Below are 18,967 nucleotides of genomic sequence, written 5' to 3' on the forward strand. Positions count from 1 at the left end.
CAACATGAAGTAATATGAAGGGATGAGCCCCTCAAATCTGCTGAGCGCCTGAGATGATTCTTCACCATTAAGCAAGCAAAAGGGGCTAGGCGCTTTAGATCTGCTGAGCGCCTAGGAGGCAGAGAGCACTCATTCTTCCAGGGCCAAAACCGCTCAGTGCTTGGGAGTGGCTGAACGCCTCTCCTTTGGTTCACTTGTTAAGCTCTCTGACTTGAAAGCGCTCAGCCCTTTTGATGGGTTGAGTGGTTTGCCTCCAGACTTCAAAACCTAAAAAATAAGCACAAAATCTGATAAAAAAACTCATCACTCCCTGTAATAACATAAATTAAGAGTCTCTCTTTAATTCTAAGTATATTGGCCAAAATTATATAAATATGTACAAAAATTATGCTGGATAAATGTGTCAAATTTATATTTTATCACACTAATTAGACACTTATCAATGGTTAAAGACTAGAATAACAAGACTTTCAACTCAAAGTAAAATGTAACGAGGGAGAGGCAAAGAGCACTTGTTATTACTGCCTTTTCGGTTACATCTCAAGAAAGAGAAAGCGTTGTTGCCTTGTTGGAATTATATATAGTGCCACCCATTAGGGGTGGACACATATTAAATTGAATTCTAAGAATATTTTGTTCAATTTCATTAACTTTAATTAAATTAGATTGATTCGACTTTTTAATTTTTTAATTTTAAATTTGAACCAATTCAATCATATTCGATTTGAATCTAATTGATTCATTAGATTTATTCATAAAATTAAAAGTTATAAAATAAAAGTAAAAGTCACATTAGACAATTTGTAAAATATATTTTTATGCCATCAACTTATAAAACATTCAATATTATAAATTGGTATATCAACATTAATACTTAAACATTAAAAATTATAAATTTAAAAAATAATAAATGTTATTAAATTAAAACTTAAATTTGCATAACATCACAATCTACATATCTATTACATCATCCTCAACATTACATATTCAACAAAAATATCTCAAGTGTCACAATTAATACCACAAAAACTCTAATATGTAATTTATGTCAACTTTTATAAATGAGAGACACTCACAACGAGACAAACAAAAACTTGAATTTCATTTTGGTCATTTGATACTAAATAAATGTGCTAGTTAAAAAAAAAGTTGAATAAGTCATTTATTTATTTTTATTATTGATAGTCTAAATTTGGTGAAAAAAATATATATTAAATTAATTAAATGGATTGGTTTGATTTGATTATTGGATAATCCGATATCCACATCAAAATGATTGGATTTTCATTTTTCAAATTTGAATTGACATGATAGTTTGAATCAATCCCATTTTTTGGGTTTGAATTAGATTGGATTCATCCGATTATTGGATTGGATACGATCTATGGCCACTTACTAGCATAGTTTTAAAAACCGGACCGGTCATCGAACCGGTTAAGGTATTAAGTCAGTGGGTCAAAGGTTGAACCGGTGGGTCACTGGTTGAACCGCATGACTCGATTTTTATTTATTTTTATTAAAAAATATTCATATTAAATATATTTATACTTATAAATTTTAATAAATTCATATCTTATTTTAAATTTAAATTTTTCTATCTTATTTAAAATTATTTTTATTTTTATTTTGTAAAAAAATACATAAAAAAATTACATGTTAAACGGTATATTAATACAAATTTAAAATATAAATAATATGTACATATATAATATGCTTGCAATTAATATCACAAAATAATATATGTAATATTTACATAGATACTGAATTATTAAATATATAATTTAAAATTAATAATATACTATAAAAGTTATTTAAGTTGTATATATTGCAAACAAATATATTAGAACAAGTAGTCATTGTTATATTTAATAAGACTCCTTGCTTTTTCATTAAGAGATTCAATTTTCATTATTATTTTTGTGATTTATGGTCCCTTAAAAAATTTTTTTAAAAAAAAAGTGTCATTTTGTTGCAAATTTTCCTGCAAGAAAATATTCGCAAATTTTTTTTGTGAATTTTCTTGCAATAAAATATTCGCAGAAATTTTTTGCGAATTTATTTGCAAAAAATAATTTACAGATATTTCTTATAAATTTTGCTACAATTTTAATAATCATTTCTGTGGTAAAAATTTGCAAAAAATATTGTAAGAATTTTATTTTATTTTTTGCAGATTTTGTTGCAAAAATAAATTCACAAGTAATGTGTACTAAATGGTAGAAAAATTTTGCAGGTAACTTTTCCTGCGGATTTTCCTGCAAATTTTAATCCACAGGAAAAATAAAAAATATTTAAATTTATAAGTTTAATATTTTAAAAAAACTTCAAGTCCCACATCAGTTGAAAATAAAGCAATTAAAGAGTATATAAGTTGGGGGCAACACTTACCTTACAAGTTGATTTGTATGGTTGAGTGTTAGACTTATAATCTACAATCTTAGAATTTAAAAGATTATGTATCACATGTTGGAGACATGAAAGCAAATGTTTCGGATGAATTCATTGTGAGCATTTGAAAGTTGAAAAATTATTGATAGAATTTATAGTAATTACTTTATTTTTTTTCGTAAAAAATATTCCTGCAAAATTTCTTGCGAAAAAATTCGCAGGAAACTTTCTTGCGAAATTTTTTTTTGCAGGAAACTTTGCTGCGAATTTTTTTTGCAAGAAATTTCGCAGGAAAATTTCCTGCAAATTTTAAAATTCACAAAAAAATATTATCCACAAAGGTATTACCTGCAGAAATTTCGCATAAAAATTTGCAGGAAAAATCACGTATAATAAGAGAAATTCTAGTAGTGAATAGGAATCAAGAGAGTGAAGGAAAGTAAGGGGTAAAGTGGAGAATGAAGATATTTTTGGATAGCGTAACCGTAACCGTAAGCTTAACTAAACGAGACATGCTACAAAATTAAAATTGGTGATTTATGTTATATATTCATCTATCCTAATATCATGTATTAAGTTTTGATTATCATAGTCTGAACCAATATAAGACAACAATTAAATGTATAATATTTTCCGTCAATTTATAAACACAAAGAGGAACTAAATTAAAAATATATTAATTGTAACTCGTCGAAGCCGGGCTAGATAAGGAGTGAAGAGAGAAAAACATGGTTTTGGGGTGACAGTCTTGTGAACTAAAATATTGTGAGCTAAAGGAAAGTAAATGAGTAATAACCACGAAAAATCTATTTTTAATTTCAAAATCTCATAAAGCTATTCATAAAGTGAATATTAATAAATTTAATATTTTTTTCACAAATTTTAGGAACTTAAGTTCAAAAATAATATAATGATTGTATAGGAGTTAATTAAAATTCTTAGTAAATTATAAATTTATATATTAAAAGTCTAGCTTGTAGAGTTTTTCAGAAACTTGAGACTTGTTGATTTCCGACTGTAATATCCTAGTTAGACATTATTGTCGTATATACATACATTTGTGAAAATGTGTAAACTTAAAGCAAAACTTCGAATTAATTCTATTCAAGAGAAAATAGTAAAATAATTCAAGAAAGGTTTACAAATATCCTATGAAAGTATGAGGATTTATATCCCAAAAACAAAATAGACATCCTAAATTAATAAGCACAAAATAAAGTTCCTCTTCTAATGCCTCAATGTATACTATGTGACATTTAAAATAAATTTTAATAAGACTTTGTCCAAGTAATAACATAAGTACACATAACATGTAAAACACGTGTTGATATGTAGATAATGCAAATTCCAATTATGCAAATGAAATAATAGAAGTGGAGCCACTTGCATACTCCCATGAAACTTAGAACCAATAATCATTTTCCCATCAAGCCAAATTATTGATAGATTCTTGAAACATGGAAAGAGTCCAAAGAAGGCAACAAGACAAAAATAAAAAATTGGAGTTGCTAAACTTGAACGAGTCCACATTGGATTTTGAAGAATCTTCTAAGTAAAAACCGACTTGGAATTCGTGTCACCATACCTCTTGATTGATAGCTCTTTCAATCTGAACTCACAAAACCATACAGTCCAAGAATTAGATGAAAACAATGACTTGAGAAGATTTTAAGAATCTGACCATAAGAAAACATATGATAACGTGATGCTTCATTTACCTTTAAGAATATGAACAAAACTCTTATACCCGTGTCAAATCTGTCACGAACAATGTTTCGTGGACTATATCAGCTCAAAAGCTTTTGTTTTATATGATCCACCTACAAGTGCAAAAGACAACTTGAAAATTCAATAGTTTAAAGTTGGCTATCACTTCCTTTATATGCATATCAATTAGATGAGCTGAACATGTTTACCAAAATAGAACTAATTAAAAAGTAGGAGCTAAGAGTCTTGATAGTAAAGTATGACAGTCTCGCATTTTGTATATCAATACATGAAATCCATAACATGCAAACCAGAAACATTGCAGTCATTCACAGAGAACAAGAGAGTTTTGTTTGAGTTTGCTCTTGAATTTCCTTAAGAAAATAGTGTTTTGCAATTCAGGATACATTTGAAAACAGAAAGGTACACAATATTTTTTTTGGTAATCATGTTATTGGTACAAAGTGTCTACCAGTCTTGTTGGTGACTAATCTCTCTAGGAGAACTTGGTTAGCCACCTTTAGTGGGGTTCGCCTCTTCTAATCACATTTTTTCTATACTCAAGACTTGAATTTGAAACCTTACTTAACAAGACTGAATCTAATATCACTCAGACCAACAACTTGTTATTGAAAGGTACACAATATGTTATTAACACTAAGGCAACTTTGAGGAATTAAAATGAGAAAACCAATAGAAAAGATGCTTTGCTAGAAAACTGAAAGAAGAAAGGTATTATGGGAAGAAAAAAATCTTAAAAATGTGAGAAGTATGAACTAGGGCTGGCCCAACATATTTTGAGGCCTAAAGTGAGTTTTGAAGTTGAGTTTTTTTAAAGATGAGTGGTAAAAAAATCAATAGACACCTATAAGAAAAAGGAACTTTTAGCAAAAATTATAATATTAGGATCGGACCCGGTCCTTACAATGCTAGACTTAGATAATGACCAACAAATCAAAGTTAGTACTGATACAACTGATTCATTAAGTTTTGTAAGTAAAAAAAATATTTTGGGGGCCTAAAGTTAGGGCTTGGACAGCCTTATGCTTGGGCCGACCCTAGTATGAACTAAAAAAAAAGAAGAATGAGTATACAAATTTACGTACCTATCAAGATCAAGGAAGATGAAACCATCATATATAACTTTGGCACTTTATTGCCTTCACCATTTTTCTAGTGTCTTGAATATAAGCAACAAATTTGATTGGATTTCAAGTTTGTTAGAATAGCTTACTAGAGAAGCCTTTGTATTTATTAATATTTCTTTTGTATGTCTGATGTGATGTCTTAGACTCCTAGGCCTTTCCAATCTATGTACCCAATCTGCTATATCGATATATAATGAAAAGGAAAGCAAAGTGTGCAACACACACTATTTTTATCAGATCCTAACATTCAAGTTGGTATCAGAGCGGGTCCGATCATGCTCTGTCATTCGTCACTGTCCGCCGCGCATCCGCAGCCGTCTTCCGCTGTCCTTTGTCGTCGGTCACCAGCCGCCGGTGACTAAATTTTTCGGCAACCTTAGGGTTTGGTGCGCCTCGTTGAGCACGACCCAACCCTATTGGTTTCGAGGGCATCGGATCCTCCACGCGCCCTCACGCACCACCCAATTCATGTCCTTCACCATCAGGCCCCCCTACTACGGATCCTAGTGATGGTGGTTCAGGATGGCCAATTGCCCTTCGCAAAGGTATTCGATCTACTCGGAACCTCATCCTATTTATAATTTTTTGAGTTATTATCGGTTATCTCCCTCATATTGTTCTTTTGTCTCCTCTATATCTCCTTTAACTATTCCTAAAAATGTCCATGAGGCACTTGATCATCCTGGATGGCGACAAGCTATGATTGTTGAAATGCAAGTCTTGAACATAGTGGTACGTGGGAGTTAGTTCCACTCCCTCCTGGTAAACAACCAATTGGTTGTAGATGGGTCTACGCCATTAAGGTTGGGCCTGATGGTACTGTTGATCAACTCAAAGCTAGATTGGTGGCCAAGGGATATACTCAAATTTATGGCTTAGATTATGGTGATACCTTTTCTCCTATAGCCAAAATCCTTACAGTTGGTCTCTTCCTTACTATGGCAACCATTCGACATTGGCCTTTCCACCAATTAGATATTAAAAATGCGTTTCTTCATGAGGAGTTGGAGGAGGAGATTTACATGGAGCAACCTCTTGGGTTTGTTGCTCAGGGGGAGTCTGGTTTAGTTTGTAAATTGCGAAGATCCCTTTATAGTCTCAAACAATCTCCTCGGGCTTGATTTGGAAAATTTAGTCATGTGGTGCAGAATTTTGGGTTGAAAAGAAGTGAAGTAGACCACTCAGTATTCTATTGTCACATTTCGCCTGGGAGTTGTGTTTATTTGATTGTTTATGTTGATGATATAGTGATTACAAGAAATGATGCAACTACAATCTCTCAATTGAAGAAACACTTGTTTAGTCATTTTCAAACTAAAGACCTTGGGCATTTGAAATACTTTATGGGTATTGAGGTTGCTTAATCAAAGGAAGGCATTGTGATTTCACAAAGGAAATATGCTATTGATATCTTGAAGGAAATTGGCATGTTGGATTGCAAGCCCATTGATAGTCTTATGGATCCTAACCAAAAGTTGATGGCTGATCAAGGTGAATTATTTACAGACCTAGAGAGGTATAGAAGATTGGTTGGGAAGCTTATTTATCTTACAATTACAAGACCTGATCTTTCTTTTGCAATAGGGATTGTTAGCCAATTCATGCAGGCCCCTCATATTGATCATTGGAATGCTGTTTTACGTATCCTTAGATATATCAAAAAGGCTCCAGGACAAGGATTATTGTATGAGGACAAAGGAGACAGCCACATTTCTGGCTATTGTGATGCTGATTGGGCTGGTTGTCCTATAGACCGACGTTCCACTACTGGCTACTGTGTATTCCTAGGTGGAAATCTCATATCTTGGAAGAGTAAGAAGAAAAATGTTGTTGCCCGATCCAGTACTGAGGCTGAATATCGTGCTATGGCCTTAATTACCTGTGAACTTATGTGGATTAAGCAACTTCTTCGAGAGTTAAAATTTTGTGAAGGTCATCCAATAAAATTGTATTGTGATAATTAGGTTGCGCTACACATTGCTTCCAATCCAGTATTTCATGAGAGAACTAAACATATAGAAGTTGACTATCATTTTGTTAGAGAGAAGCTGCTGTCTAAGGAAATTGTCACCGAATTTGTCACATCCAATGGACAACTTACAGATGTTATGACTAAGTCTTTGAAGGGGCCTTGCATTTAGTTTTTATGTTCTAAGCTTGGTGCATACAACCTATATGCTCCAGCTTGAGGGGGAGTGTTAGAATAGCTTATTAGAGAAGCCTTTGTATTTATTAATATTTCTTTTGTATGTCTGATGTGATGTCTTAGACTCCTAGGCCTTTCCAATCTATGTACTCAATCTGCTATATTGATATATAATGAAAAGGAAAGCAAAGTGTGCAACACACACTATTTTTCTCGGATCCTAACATTCAAGTAAGTTCAATAGTGGATATTTATAACAAAAATTCTAGCTTGTGAAATATAACATTGAAATAAAATATGATGAGTGAAGAGATAAGTCACCCTCCTTTAATAAATATCTGTTAATATAAATGTAACTTGTGTTGCTATTATTGTTTGGTAAATGTTAACCAGAGAGAAATATTTCCAATAAACAAGATTGTATATCAAAAGCTTCAAAGATATTGTGAAGAATTTGCACTTGATGAAAAGGTAGACATCTGAGAAACTGTGCATGTGTAATTCCTACCTTCTTATTCATCTTATTGGTTTATGATCAATCCATACATTTCTAATATGAGCAATCTTTCTCCAGTCTTGGCCTTCTATTTTTTGGCAACACTGTTTGAGAAATGGACAATTGCCAGAAATACTAAGATATGAAATGGATTTGGGCAAACCCTCTTCTGGTAAGCATTGGAGGCTAGAGCAGTCATCAAGAACCAATTCCATGAGAGAAGAGAGGCGACAAAGACCCTTGTAGTCCAGGTTTTTAAGATCTGGACAATCATAGATCGATAGAGAAGTAAGAGAGAGTGGCAACAAACTATCGTCAGGAAAAGACTCTGCATCCACTTTTCCAATACACAAGGTTTCTAGAGAGGGATTGGATCCCAAAACTCCTTTTAAAGAAGTGATAAGCTTGGAGCAATTATAGAGATGGACCTTTTTTAGATTTGATGGCAAACCTCCGTCAGGGAAGGACTCAACTCTTGGACAATCTTCTATTCGAAGGTTATCAAGAGATGGAAGGAGGAAATGCATGCCTTCAGGCAATGACTTCAAATTTTGCAATCCTTTAATATGAAAGCTCTCTAGCCAGGGTGCAAATAATCCTTCACTAGGAAATGATTCAAACCAAGGGCACTCATCTATCTTCAGATCCTTGAGATGATTATGAACACGCCCCTGTGAAATTGTTTGTAGATGACAACACATGAGATCAAGCGAACAAAGTTTTGGGAACAAATCTAGAGGAAAGTTTGTTAGAGAATCACAACCATCACTGATTTCCAAATTTATGAGGAAATCGTAGCAACGATTGATGGGAATATTCATATTAGGGCAAGAATCAATTGACAAGAATTCAAGAGAAGTATCAGATAAGATGTTCCCAATCCTTTCAATTGTTGTTGCTTCTGTGTTGTGTCCGCTAATGGTTAGCATTTTCAAAGTTGTTGGATGATAATCAAATTGCAGTTTTCCACAGTAACGAATATCTAATTCACAAAATGCTAGAGCCTTAGGAACATAAGCCACAAGTTGTTTGCAGTGGCGAATAACCAGTTTCTTTAAATGAAGAAGTTGCTTTGGCAAGTGACCTTTCAACTTGGGACATTTCACTATAAAAAGTTGTTGAAGACGCGGAAAAGCACCTGTTACAACTATACAGTCCCATTTTTCCCATTCCTTCATATCAGAGAAGTACAATGTTTCCAAGGATGTAAATGAAGAAGTGTTGTTCCCATAAAAATCAGCATCAATACTTGCTATCCCATCAAGCCCTGTAATTGTCAAGTTCTTGAGCAATGATAAAAGTCCAAGAGGAGGCAAACATGGACAATGTATACAATAGTCCAACTTCAAGGACACCACATTAGATAATGAATTATCAAATAACCAACTTGGAAATTGTTTGTCACCATAGTTCTTGATTGACAACTTCTTTAAGTGTTTGGAAGGTTGTAGATTCTCAAGTATATCCCTTTCTTTTGTTAAATCGTCATGATTTCGATTCCATTCTAACTCTAGATCCACAAGGTGTATTTTATTTTTTAAATCTGCTATTAATGCATCCCAGGGATTGTCAATATTCTGCAACTCCCCAATTAACAACCTTCCATGAAGTTTGAGTTCACTTAGTTGTTGAATACTAAACTCACTACTTGGGCCAACATAAAATGAAGTTAATACTTGAAGATTCTTCAACTTCCCCAAATGCATTGGCATCGTTTTCACATTAGTGTCTCTAAATTCAAGGCGACGCAAATTCGTGAGTTTGTGTAAATTAAAGGGCAAATCCTCCAAATTTTTACAAAAGCTCAGCTTTAGTATTTGCAAATTATAAAGTGAACATGTTGAATCAGGTAGTCTTTTTATTGCAGTACCAGAGAGGTCTAATGAGCAGAGATGTTTAAGATCGCCTATAGAGTCAGGAACCTCTGCAAGGTCAGAACAAGACAAGGAGAAGACACGCAAGAACTTAAACTTGGAGAATAACTCATGTATTGACACCTTGCAATACCAATGATCATAAAGGTAATTCATTCTCCAACTTGTTGGCATAAATGTACGTAATCTTTTAGAATCATATAAACTCCCAAACCCATCAATATATTGAACATGATTGATTGCGAAAGAAAAATAACGAGTCATTTTTGGTATAACATTTACTTTATCAACTCCCAACCTGAAACAGGTGTCTCCACAAACATATTTTGCCAAGTCATTAAGAAGGTCATGCATGACAAACCATGTTTCATATGTGCTTGATTTTTGAAAGAAGGATCTTGATAATAGATCATTAAAGTATTGTTCACCAATTTCTTTTGGACTCTTCCTTTGTTGGGGGCATTGTAGAAAATTTTCAACCATCCACAACAAAATTAAACACTCCTTGTCAAACTCATAATCCTTGGGGAATAAGGCACAATACGCAAAGCATCTCTTGAGATGAGAAGGAAGATGATGATAACTCAATAATAAAGAAGGGATAATTTCACTATCTTCTTTTGGTAAGTCCCATATCTCACTTGTTAGCACATTTTTCCATTCCAAAATAGATGATTTTGTGTATAAGAGACTTCCAATTGTTTTCAAAGCTAGTGGCAAACCTTTGCACTTTTCAACTATCTTTGTACTAATCTCTTTCATCTCATCATTTAATAAGGGAGGATTATCATCATGGAATGCATATTTAGCAAGAACTTTCCAACAATGATCACCTTTTAACTGAGTTAGGAGATGTATTTTATTTGACCGCATGGTAGTAGCAACTTTCTTACTACGAGTTGTAACAAGAATCCTACTTCCGTGGGCCCCATAATTAAGAGGAGTTTGCACTACTTCCCATTTCTTTCGATCTTCATTCCAAACGTCATCCAAGACAAGAAGAAATCTCTTCCTTGTCAGTATTTCCATCAATCTTCTTTGAAGCATTTCTAGGTTTCTACTCTTATCTTTTGATTTAGTGATTGTCCCAACAATTGTTCTTGTTACCTTGAAAACATCAAAATCATCCGAAACACAAACCCAAATTTTGATATCAAATTTATTCTCTATCCTTGGGTCATTGTATGCATGTTGGGCAAGCGTGGTCTTACCCTCCCCACCCATTCCCACAATAGAAAGTATTGGTAGTTGTTTACAATTATCAGGGTCAGATGTCAACCAATTAATGATTATTTCTTTGTCATCATCTCTGCCATAAATAACACTTTCAACCATTAAAGATGTTGATGGTAATTTCAGTGACACATTACTACATGATCCTGATCCAACACCAACACCACTAGCCTCTTTTAAACCTAGATAACCCTTTTGGTTTGCAAGAAATTCTAGGTCTTGAAGGACTTGCTTCATCTTTGCTTCAATTTCCATGTTAAAGTTGCGTACCTGGTTAGCATCAGTCTGAGATTCAGCTTCCACTTGGCATTTGGAGAGTTCATAGTCTATTTCATCCAAGAGATCCTCTGCTTGAAACACGATATCTTTGACAGCAGCAAGCCATGCTTTCACGCGTGGATTATCAATCTGCTTTCGTTCTGCGTCATCAACCACAGCATCTATGGACAGCAAATTCATGTTCAACTGGTTCAGTAGTGTCTTGTCAAGTTCTCTTCCGCGAAAGAAGTCCAGAATTTGATGAGAAGCTAGCCTGTCAAATGCAACCTGAAGGAATGCACCGAAAAGAGCACCACCAAGCGTTTCTACCACCGGCATGGCTGAATCAAATAGAAGAAAGGATTGTGAAACTTACTAGTGCAGCTTAAGGAGGTGGATGAGATGATTAAGCTTATGCAAATGAGTAATGGCTAATGTCTAATGCAGTGCAGAACTTTGATTTCTTTGATGGCTCAGTCAACCCATAACTTTTTTAAGTCTTTTTTAAGTCTTCCAGCTGTACACCATCGTGAATGAATGGCAATTGAATGCATCACCCACTGACACTGTCAAATCTAACAAATTTGACATTGTTTCTTTCATTCGTTATAATATTTCACATATACATATATCTATATATAGGGGTGGGTATACGGACCGGTCCGGCCCGTTTAAGGTCCGGTCTGTAAAATTCGTGTTTTATACGGGTTGGATAAGTCCGGTCCGTAAAATAAATGGACTTATTTTTTAAGTCCGTATCCGGCCCGTCAAAATCCGCGGATAACGGACCGGTCCGCGAGCCTAAATAATGGTTCAAAAAAATAAATTTTTTAAAAATAAAAATACATAAAATTATAAGAAAAAATATTTATAAGCTAAATTTTATCATACTAAAATTTATCAATAGTTAAAATGGTTTAAAATATTAAATATTAAAATAAAAATAATTACAAATACTTAAATAATAGTACCAAACTTTCAATAATAAAAGCATCAAAATATCATAAAAATAATTCAAATGACAAATATATACCAACTAAACATAATTTTAATGTCATAATAATTTTAAGAAATTAAATACACAACTTAATATTAAAATCATTCTGGACGGGAGCCTTAAATGTCATTAGCATTAATAAAAAATTTTGGTCATTAGATATAATTATAATTAAGATTTCACGACCGAGCTTTTCCGCACCCTTAGCATACTTTCTCAAGCCCTATTACTTTCTTAATCATAGCTATATTAATAGCAAGAATTCTAAATTTAATACTAATAACAATAAGGACCGTTCAAAAGGATCTTTGATCAAATATATTTCTGATGCACAGGTTCCATTTTCATGGCAAGTGCAGAGCATACTCTATATTTAATAATAGAGCAAAGTATTCTCTCACGGAAGGAAGTCTAAGACATAATCACAAGAATAGAGTTTTCAGGAAAGAGAGAAGTGTTTAGAAACTCATGATAATATAAAATAGAAGTTTTATTTATGGTTGAGGTTCTCTGCCTCTCAACATTACACAAACCTTGCTTATATAGAGGAGCCGAGCTACTGGACTTGAAATCCTCATGAAGCAAATTTAAGACTATTATCGTCATGGCTGACGCTATTACAAACTCGTACAATGACTCATACAAACTCGTACAATGACTCCTACATACAGCTCATACTGGCTTACAAACTAGTACAATGACAGCTCATACACACAGCTCATACTGGCTAAAGATGTTAAGTTACATCTGCCGACACAAACAACAAACTAGTACTTATAAGATTCCCTAGATGATTGCACCATGCTTTTTCAGGATAAGATTCCTTCACGTGATGGTCAGAAATTTCCATCAGTTAGTGCTTGAAGATAGGCTCATGACTAGATGACAAGTTTGGATCTGAATTACTGGAATCAGAATCAGAGGCTGAGTTGTAGGCTTGAGATAAGGTTGGACTGTTAAGATGATATGCATTATCTTCATGCATAAGGATTTGCCCGCGTGTATCAACACTTTCAAGAATGAGTTGTTCTGATGGAGCCGTATTGACTGGTGGACAAACTTGCTTAGCAGTACTGTAATAATTTATATCTGGCTCAGGAGGGCAAATGATATCCAGTGGCTTTAAATTGGCACATGTAGAACTTCTGTTAATGACTTCAGCAAAAGTTCCATTTAACCTATGAAGTTCAATGATCAATTCACTCTGATAAAAAGGATGTTGATCTTCTTCAGTGAACATTTGAAGGTTTGGATATGTAGACCACATTTGAACTTGGTTTTGTGTCCATAATAATTTTGTTTTTGGATGTTTAAAATATGGACGATGAATAATGGCAATGGTAACCATTTTTCCCAAATCCCATTGATTAGGATCATGATGCTGTCGAATCCTTCTTTTTTCAGCTTTAAGGTCTTCAGTCCATTTTTGTATAGGTTCATACCAGGACAGGAATTCCCATAATAATGAACCCTCATTTTCTGTATTCTACAGAAAATCAATCATTTCCTAGGTAGGAAAGATTAATGGATATTGATGGAGTAAAGAGACGCTCCATTAATACCACATGTCATCTTCAAGAAATGTCTTTCCCAATAAGATGCCAAAGATATTTAAAAAAGGTGTGTCTGGATTAAACTAGTTTGGCTTGGGTGGAATATGGTGTTTGTGTAGAGAGGCTGCTAGATAAGAGAACATATGTTGTCTAGCAAAGTTTTTCAATGTTGCAGGAGAAATAGGGAAGTGTGGTGTGATTTCTGGGGGAAATTGGTTTTTCTAAGGATTAGGTTGAGAGGATGAGGATGATGGCTCATTCGTCAGGATCATTGGATAAGTATAACCAGAAGATATTATACTTATATATTGTTCAGGCTTTCTTGGTCTAGAGAGGTAGTCTGGAACAAAACTGTCTTTTCCTTTAATATGTTTGACTGTAAAGTCATACTTAGAAAACCATTCTTTTAGCCTGAGTATTTGTGCATTGGGAGGAACCCTGTTTTTGAATTCTAACATTCGTGGGAATGCAGAATTATCTAGTTGGATTTCAAACTGATGTCCTCTGAGTTGGAAATCAAATTTTTGAATTCCATGTTTGACTGCTAACGTTTCTTTAAAGATGGTGTGGTAATGAAGTTCTGAATCCTTAAACTTTCCACTAGCAAATCCACAGAAAAACTGTTATCCTTGGACATCTTCAGTTAGAATTGCACCCCAATAATGATCACTTGCATCTGTTTGCAAAATTTTTTTCCCTTCACCTGGAATTTTTAGTGGAGGAGGATTTTGAGCGATCTTCTTCAGAGTTTTTACTGCCTCTGTTTGGGCTGATCCCCATGGAGGGGGATTCTTTTTCAGTAGCTTTGATAATTGTGAAATGTGAAATGTGAGGAGCAATGTTGGGAATAAAATGTCTAACATAATTAATAATCCCCAAAAACTATTGAACCTCTTTGACGGTCATATCCTTTTCTGGAAATTCTGGGAGTCTTTCTACAATGTGAGGTTGAGGGACGTATTTTCCATAAGCAAAATGCATACCAAGAAAATTAACCTCTTTGACTCCGATTTCAGATTTCTTTGATGAAAGCATGACTCCATACTGGTTACAGATTTGGTGAAACTGTTGTAGGAGTTCTTTATGACTGTCTTCACTAGGAGAGAAAAGTAGGATGTCATCAATGTAGATCAAAGCACTATGGATGGGTTCAAAGATTCGAACCATAGCCTTTTGAAATAATGAAGGAGCAACTTTCAGACCAAATGGAAGGACTGTCCACTGGTAATGAGCATTTGGGATGCAGAAAGCTGTTTTTGGTCGATCTTTAGGATCTAGGCCAATCTGCTAGAATCCAGATTTGAGATCGAACTTTGAGAAATAGTATGCATCTTTTATGTAGGCATGAAGTGAATATATCTTTGGAAGAGGAAATTTGTCATCCTTTAGAAACACATTCAAAGGTCTGTAGTCGATGACAAGTCTCTTCTTGTTTCTGGCTTGTTCAGCTCTTTTATTCACATAAAATGCCGTACATGCCCAGCTTGAGTTTGTTGGCTTGATGAGTCCTTGCTCTAGCAATTGTTGGCATTCCTCTTTGGTTGCCTGATATTCACTTGGTGACATTCCAGGATGACTGGCTTTGGTTAGATTGATATCTTCATTCATTTTGAAAGGAAGTTGAACAAAGAATTCCTTTATTGTCCACAAAGGTTGTGGATGTCTGAAAAGATCATGACTGTCAGCACATAGTTTCTTGATCTGATTTCCAATATCTTCAAATCTTGGAGGGAGTTCTGCTAATGAGAACATATTTGAATTCTTGCAGAAAGGCTTGAATTCTCTTTTGTATTTTAATCCATAAGCAAGAATTTGTAACTTGGTGCTCTGGACTAAAAGATCTCTGCCAATGAGAATATCTTTTTCATGAAGACTATCTCCAATTACCTTCATCCAAATTGTACAATCTGGAAAGAGTTTAATTCCAACTTTTGAGGATGTGACTAAGTCTGTCTGATAAGTCTTTCCATCTGCAGCTATGAATTTATGAACTTGAGTTGCCCATAAATTTGAAGGTAATATTGCAGGATTGAGCATCGTTCTGGATGCACCGATATCTATGAATGCAATGACTTTGATAGGTACATGATATTTTGTTGGCAAGATGAATGCTTCAACATTTGGTAGTAATGGAATTTCCTTTTCCTTTTGAAAACATACCTCTTCTGTTTTCAGTATGGGAAAATGATTGCACTCATCATCAGTGTAGTCAGATTGTTCTGAGGAGCTATCAACATCTCCTTCTGAGTGTGTGATACCAAAAACAGTTGATTCATCTGGAGTTTCTTGTTCATCAAACATTGATTCTACATCTTCATCTTCCAATTTGAGTGTGCTTATCAACTTTGTGGCCTTCTTAATTTTTTGATAAATGTCCCTTTTGTCCACAAATAAAGCATCTGCTGTTAGATCCTTTTCCTCTGAAGGGTTTTTTCTTGAAGAATTTGAATTTTTTCCTTCCCTTCTTCTTAAAGGATTTAAACTTCTTTTTCTTGCTGGATCTATCTTTGCAATGGCAACTGGAGTCTTTGCATTTGATTTGCAGGTATCCCTTCTTGCACACTTGCTTGTATTTAGGTTGTTCCTCAATCATCTTTTTGAACATTCTCTGCTGATTGCAGATTTTGTCCAAAGCAGCAATGCTAGTCTGATAAATTTCTCCCATAGTCATTAGGAGAACATATTTGTTTGATTGTTGCAATATTCTCCACATTTCTTCTTGTAACTCTTCTGGAAGAGAACTGACATAAGTATTTATCAGACTGGCATCATTCATGCCATTGAGCTGGTAGAATCTTTGGGACATTCTTTGATAGTGTCGATCAAGATCTTCTTTTTCTAGAGAACAGCATTTCATCTCAAAATATTCTCTTCGGACAATTTGATCAAGAAGAGTTGATTCTCCAAGGAAGTGATATTGGAGTCCTCCAAGAAATTCATCAATGGATGTCTTGTGAAGATTATCTTGATTTACTCGTCCCAAACTTATGTACCATTCTTTCAATGTACCTGTCATGTTGGCACAAAATTCTTCAATAACCTTATATTGGTCTGCATCAGCATGAACCATCTTTGCATCTAACCATGCTTTGAAGTCTAAGAACTTCTTTCTCCATTGAGATGGTGGTATATGATCTAGAGAAAACAGTGGAGAACCTGTTGGGACAGGAGTATTAATTTCTTTGTTATGCAGGCCATCTCTTTTTGTTGCCATCAATGATCTAATAACATGGCTGGTGTTATCTTGAGAATTTGTTTCAACTGAAGTCTCTGTTAACTCAAAAGAGTTTTCTGAAGAAGTATATTCGGATATAGAAAAGTCTTTTTCAGATTTTTCTTCTATATCTGAAATTTCTTCTGTATCATCTCCCTCTGTGTTTACCATCAATGATTGAGTAGGAAATTCTTCTGTACATTTTGGGGAAGATGTTTCTACTTCAGTTTTCTTTGTCGATGGTTCTGGTGGAGGCGTCTTTTCAAGAGATTTTTCTTTTCTTTTTTCTGGCCTCCTCTAGAAAGATGTAATCCAAGAAAAAATCATTACAATACAGTCCCTCCTGTACAAAGGACGGAGTTCTGCATGATGGCCTCTCACGGGGAATTTCCACCACTTGAGAGAAGAACCACTCCAACTACCAGGGTAGATGTCAAACCTTTTGTCACAAAGACAGAAGTCGCCACTGATGGCAGAATGAAAGCTCTTTCTCAAGCAGAGGAAGTGCTAAATTGGCAGACAGAAAATGCTGTAGCCCAAAATACATGGCTAACAGAGATAAACCAAAAGATCGAAAAGATGCATATATCTATGGATCGTGACATCAAACTTCTGTCTACCAAACTACAAACCTACCATCAAGAGCTGAAAGAAAAAATTGAACAATTGGAAAGGGAAATTGCAGGAGTCAAGGGAATCCATAAACTTAGTATGGAAGTTCTCAACAAACAAAGAAGCTTAGACAAAGCCAAGGAACAATATGAAGAACTTGTCAGGCTTGTTGAAGAAAAGAAACATCCTACTATCTTAGAGGATGAACCATACTACATCAGACCTACAAAGATTTTCCCAAGAACCAGTTCAGGACTAGGCACAGGCATGACTACTCCTTTGTTTCCACCAAAAAGGAAACCAGTAATCAATATACTGTATTATTATTATTATTATTATTATTATTATTATTAAATACTGTAAAATTAACAAACAGTATTAAAATAGTATATATCATAAGGGAAAAGTAACTACACATGGCATTTGTCCACTTGGTGACGGCCAAGCTTATGTGGTTACTTATAGTATTTAATATTATGATTAATTTTTTTATTCATCAAAATTACAATGATGATAAAATTTAAAAATTTGTGTAACCTCTACAACTAGATTAATTTTGTTTTCTAAGTGATCAAGAGTAAATAAATATAATTGTAGTTGTGACACCTTTACTACCCCAACACATATAATGTTATAATGTAAATAAATTAAGAAAATAAATTTTTCAATATCGATAAAAAGGTTCACATAAAAACCTTTAGAAATATTCTTCGATATCCAAAATACATATATTAATAATGAAACTTGGAAAATAAAACTTAAGAGGTTACAAAATGTTTTCAAAATAATAAGTACAACTCCATATACAAATAAAATTCATGTCCTAGAAATCTTCTGCCCGATGTCACAATATCAGAGCTACCCATAATTCAATTGTTGGCATTCTAGATGCCACTCATAGCCGGATCTTCCTCACCTAAAACATCCATAAATTGTACAGTGAGAAAAGAAAACATTTATATGTAAAGAACACAAGGAAAAATACAACATAATCTTATCATAACTCATCAATTAATGAAGTCTTTACAAGCATATCCATACATTCTAATTCTATCAATCATGCATCATATTCATATCACAATTTCACAATCACACCAATCTATCACAAATCTTGCAATTAACACTATGCCAATGGTCACGCCACCTCAAGGTCGTGCCACTCTAGACATAAGTGATACGTATTAATTGTATCACTCATCCCACACTATGTCAAGGGCATGTCATCCCTGTAGCATCACTTACCTAGGGTCTTCTCATCCCTGATCATATGTGTGAGGAACCATAATCACATCACATCAACAATCATCACAAATCTTACAATTAAAACTATGTCAAGGTTAC

General features: G+C 34.1%; 2 protein-coding genes and 1 non-coding gene across 3 annotated transcripts; 1 reads left to right on the forward strand and 2 right to left on the reverse strand.

The window, feature by feature from the left end:
• Positions 1-3,619: 3,619 nt before the first annotated feature.
• LOC109807900 (uncharacterized) lies at positions 3,620-5,029 on the reverse strand. Its single transcript, XR_014428435.1, has 2 exons — positions 4,107-5,029; positions 3,620-3,997 (listed from the first exon to the last, which is right to left on the reverse strand). It is a non-coding gene; the product is annotated as an uncharacterized LOC109807900 (transcript).
• Positions 5,030-5,765: 736 nt separating this feature from the next.
• Positions 5,766-7,384, forward strand: LOC109807409 (retrovirus-related Pol polyprotein from transposon RE2). The gene is made up of 5 exons (XM_083061604.1): positions 5,766-5,788; positions 6,028-6,310; positions 6,614-6,734; positions 6,828-7,124; positions 7,236-7,384. The coding sequence occupies exons 1-5, from the start codon at positions 5,766-5,768 to the stop codon at positions 7,382-7,384; spliced, it is 873 nt and encodes a 290-aa protein (XP_082917730.1).
• A 346-nt stretch (positions 7,385-7,730) lies between these two features.
• On the reverse strand, positions 7,731-11,824 carry LOC145949155 (putative disease resistance RPP13-like protein 1). The gene has a single exon (XM_083061917.1). The coding sequence runs from the start codon at positions 11,587-11,589 to the stop codon at positions 7,906-7,908; it is 3,684 nt and encodes a 1,227-aa protein (XP_082918043.1). The 5' UTR covers positions 11,590-11,824; the 3' UTR covers positions 7,731-7,905.
• Between the last annotated feature and the right edge of the window lie 7,143 nt (positions 11,825-18,967).

Source organism: Cajanus cajan, chromosome 8 (assembly GCF_000230855.2).
Source record: "Cajanus cajan strain Asha chromosome 8, NIPB_CcT2T_4, whole genome shotgun sequence".
NCBI lineage: Eukaryota > Viridiplantae > Streptophyta > Magnoliopsida > Fabales > Fabaceae > Cajanus > Cajanus cajan.

Bases quoted from the DNA above. Each gene is read 5' to 3' on its own strand.
- LOC109807409 (XM_083061604.1), top strand. From the start codon at position 5,766: ATGGCCAATTGCCCTTCGCAAAG. The intron at 5,789-6,027 runs GTATTCGATCTA...AATTGGTTGTAG, and splicing joins GCCAATTGCCCTTCGCAAAG to ATGGGTCTACGCCATTAAGG. The intron at 7,125-7,235 runs GTGAACTTATGT...CTTCCAATCCAG, and splicing joins TGCTATGGCCTTAATTACCT to TATTTCATGAGAGAACTAAA.
- LOC145949155 (XM_083061917.1), bottom strand. From the start codon at position 11,589: ATGCCGGTGGTAGAAACGCTTGGTGGTGCTCTTTTCGGTGCATTCCTT.